Consider the following 1632-nt stretch of genomic DNA (forward strand, 5'->3'; position numbering starts at 1 on the left):
TGGCTCCCTGCATGTGACCCTGGGCGGGGCTTTCCGTCTGCCTTCCCCGCGGAGCATGCGCTGGCCTCTCGCTCGATGCTGCTTCTGCCCCATCGGCTGCCTCCTCGCTGCCGTCTGACTCCGTGAGCACAGTGTCTGTCGGGTCAGACGGGCTGAGTCCCCGCCTGCTCCTGTCCTTTCCGCGGTGACTGTGCTGCTGGCCTACGTTCCACGGCGTTGCCAGCGCCTCCTCGTCGGCCTACGTGCCGCCTGCATGCTGGTGCCACGCCCGGTGGAGGAGGGGATTGCTCCACGCGACGCTGTGCGGCTGAGCGTGCTGACTGTCTTGCGAGCATTTTCCTGATGAAAGCGTGTGAGCTTCAAGTCAGACCGTGGCTCTCGTGTTCCCTGGTCCCGGGAACCTGCTCTGAGGCAGACCCCTGCTCGTAGGTCAGCCATCGAGGCCCGAGGAGGGAGCACACGCTATTGGAGCGGATACAAGAACGTGCTCACCTGAGTAACTACACGTGGACGCACACGCAACACCACTTCCGTTTTTCCTTTACAAGTTGCAGTGATGTGTCAGTATAACCAGATGCACAAAAAACGGTCCTGGTTGTTACTACTGTTGCTGTTATTTTTATGTGCGAATCCTCACCTGAGGATGTTTTCCCCTTGGTTTTCAGAGAGAGAGTGGAAGAGAGAGAGAGAGAGGGAGAACATCGATGTCATGTTGGTTGGTTGCCTCCTGCACGCACCTGACCGGGGCCCAGGCTGGGGAGGGGCCTGCAACCGAGGTACATGCCCTTGACCGGAACCGAACCCGGGACCCTTTGGTCCACAGGCCCACGCTCTGTTCACTGAGCCAGCTGCCTAGGGCAAAAAATTGTATTGGTGATCGATTAAGGACGATCACCGAGACGATGTGTGGCACGCAGACGATGCTTCTACGTCAGCAGCCAGCCCGCCTGCGTGTTAAATGCATCTGCTTGTCGAGTAGAATAACAAGCGGGGCTGGGCTAAGGAATTGGACCCCTTTGGGGGCCGGCCAGCCTGCCCGGGGCGTCTCTACTCCGTTTCACACGGACCTGGGCGCATCTGAGCCCCCTCCCCACCTCCCTTTGGGTGAGCTCGCCCCCTCAGACGGGCACGGTCCCTTCAGACACACAGTGGGCCTCGTCGTATCTGAGGACTCGGTCTGCATGGGGAGCCCACGAGCACAGCCCTTCCTGTGGGTGCGGGTGCCCGGCCTGTCCTGCCCCCATGTGCCAGGTCTCAGAGTCCAGTCTGCCCTCCGTGCAAGGTGGCAGCCGGCCCCCGACCGCTGGGTTGCAGGGAGGAGTGGCGCCCGGGAAGGAGCTGCCCGCGGCCCCCGACTACCTGGAGATTGCCATCTACTGCATCGGCGTGTTCCTCATCGCCTGCATGGTGGTGACGGTCGTCGTGTGCCGCATGAAGGCCTCGGCCAAGAAGCCCGACTTCAGCAGCCCGCCCGCCGTGCACAAGCTCTCCAAGCGCATCCCCCTGCGCAGACAGGTAACAGAAAGTAGATGGAGAGTTTGCAGCACCTACTGCGCCGCCCAGCCCGCTCCTCGGCCTCCCTTCCCCTCGGCTGACGCCCCAGCTCCTGGGAGCTCCCAGGGGCTCCCTGTG

General features: G+C 62.3%; 1 protein-coding gene across 1 annotated transcript in view; it reads left to right on the top strand.

Moving 5' to 3' along the window:
* FGFR2 (fibroblast growth factor receptor 2) overlaps positions 1-1632 on the top strand; it is an 89473-nt gene that overhangs the window by 67115 nt on the left and 20726 nt on the right. The window contains exon 8 of the mRNA XM_014528278.1: positions 1325-1515. Within this exon, the coding sequence (XP_014383764.1) occupies positions 1325-1515 (191 nt within the window). The remainder of the gene's footprint in view (positions 1-1324; positions 1516-1632) is intronic.

Source organism: Myotis brandtii, unplaced genomic scaffold (assembly GCF_000412655.1).
Source record: "Myotis brandtii unplaced genomic scaffold, ASM41265v1 scaffold628, whole genome shotgun sequence".
Taxonomy (NCBI): Eukaryota; Metazoa; Chordata; class Mammalia; order Chiroptera; family Vespertilionidae; genus Myotis; species Myotis brandtii.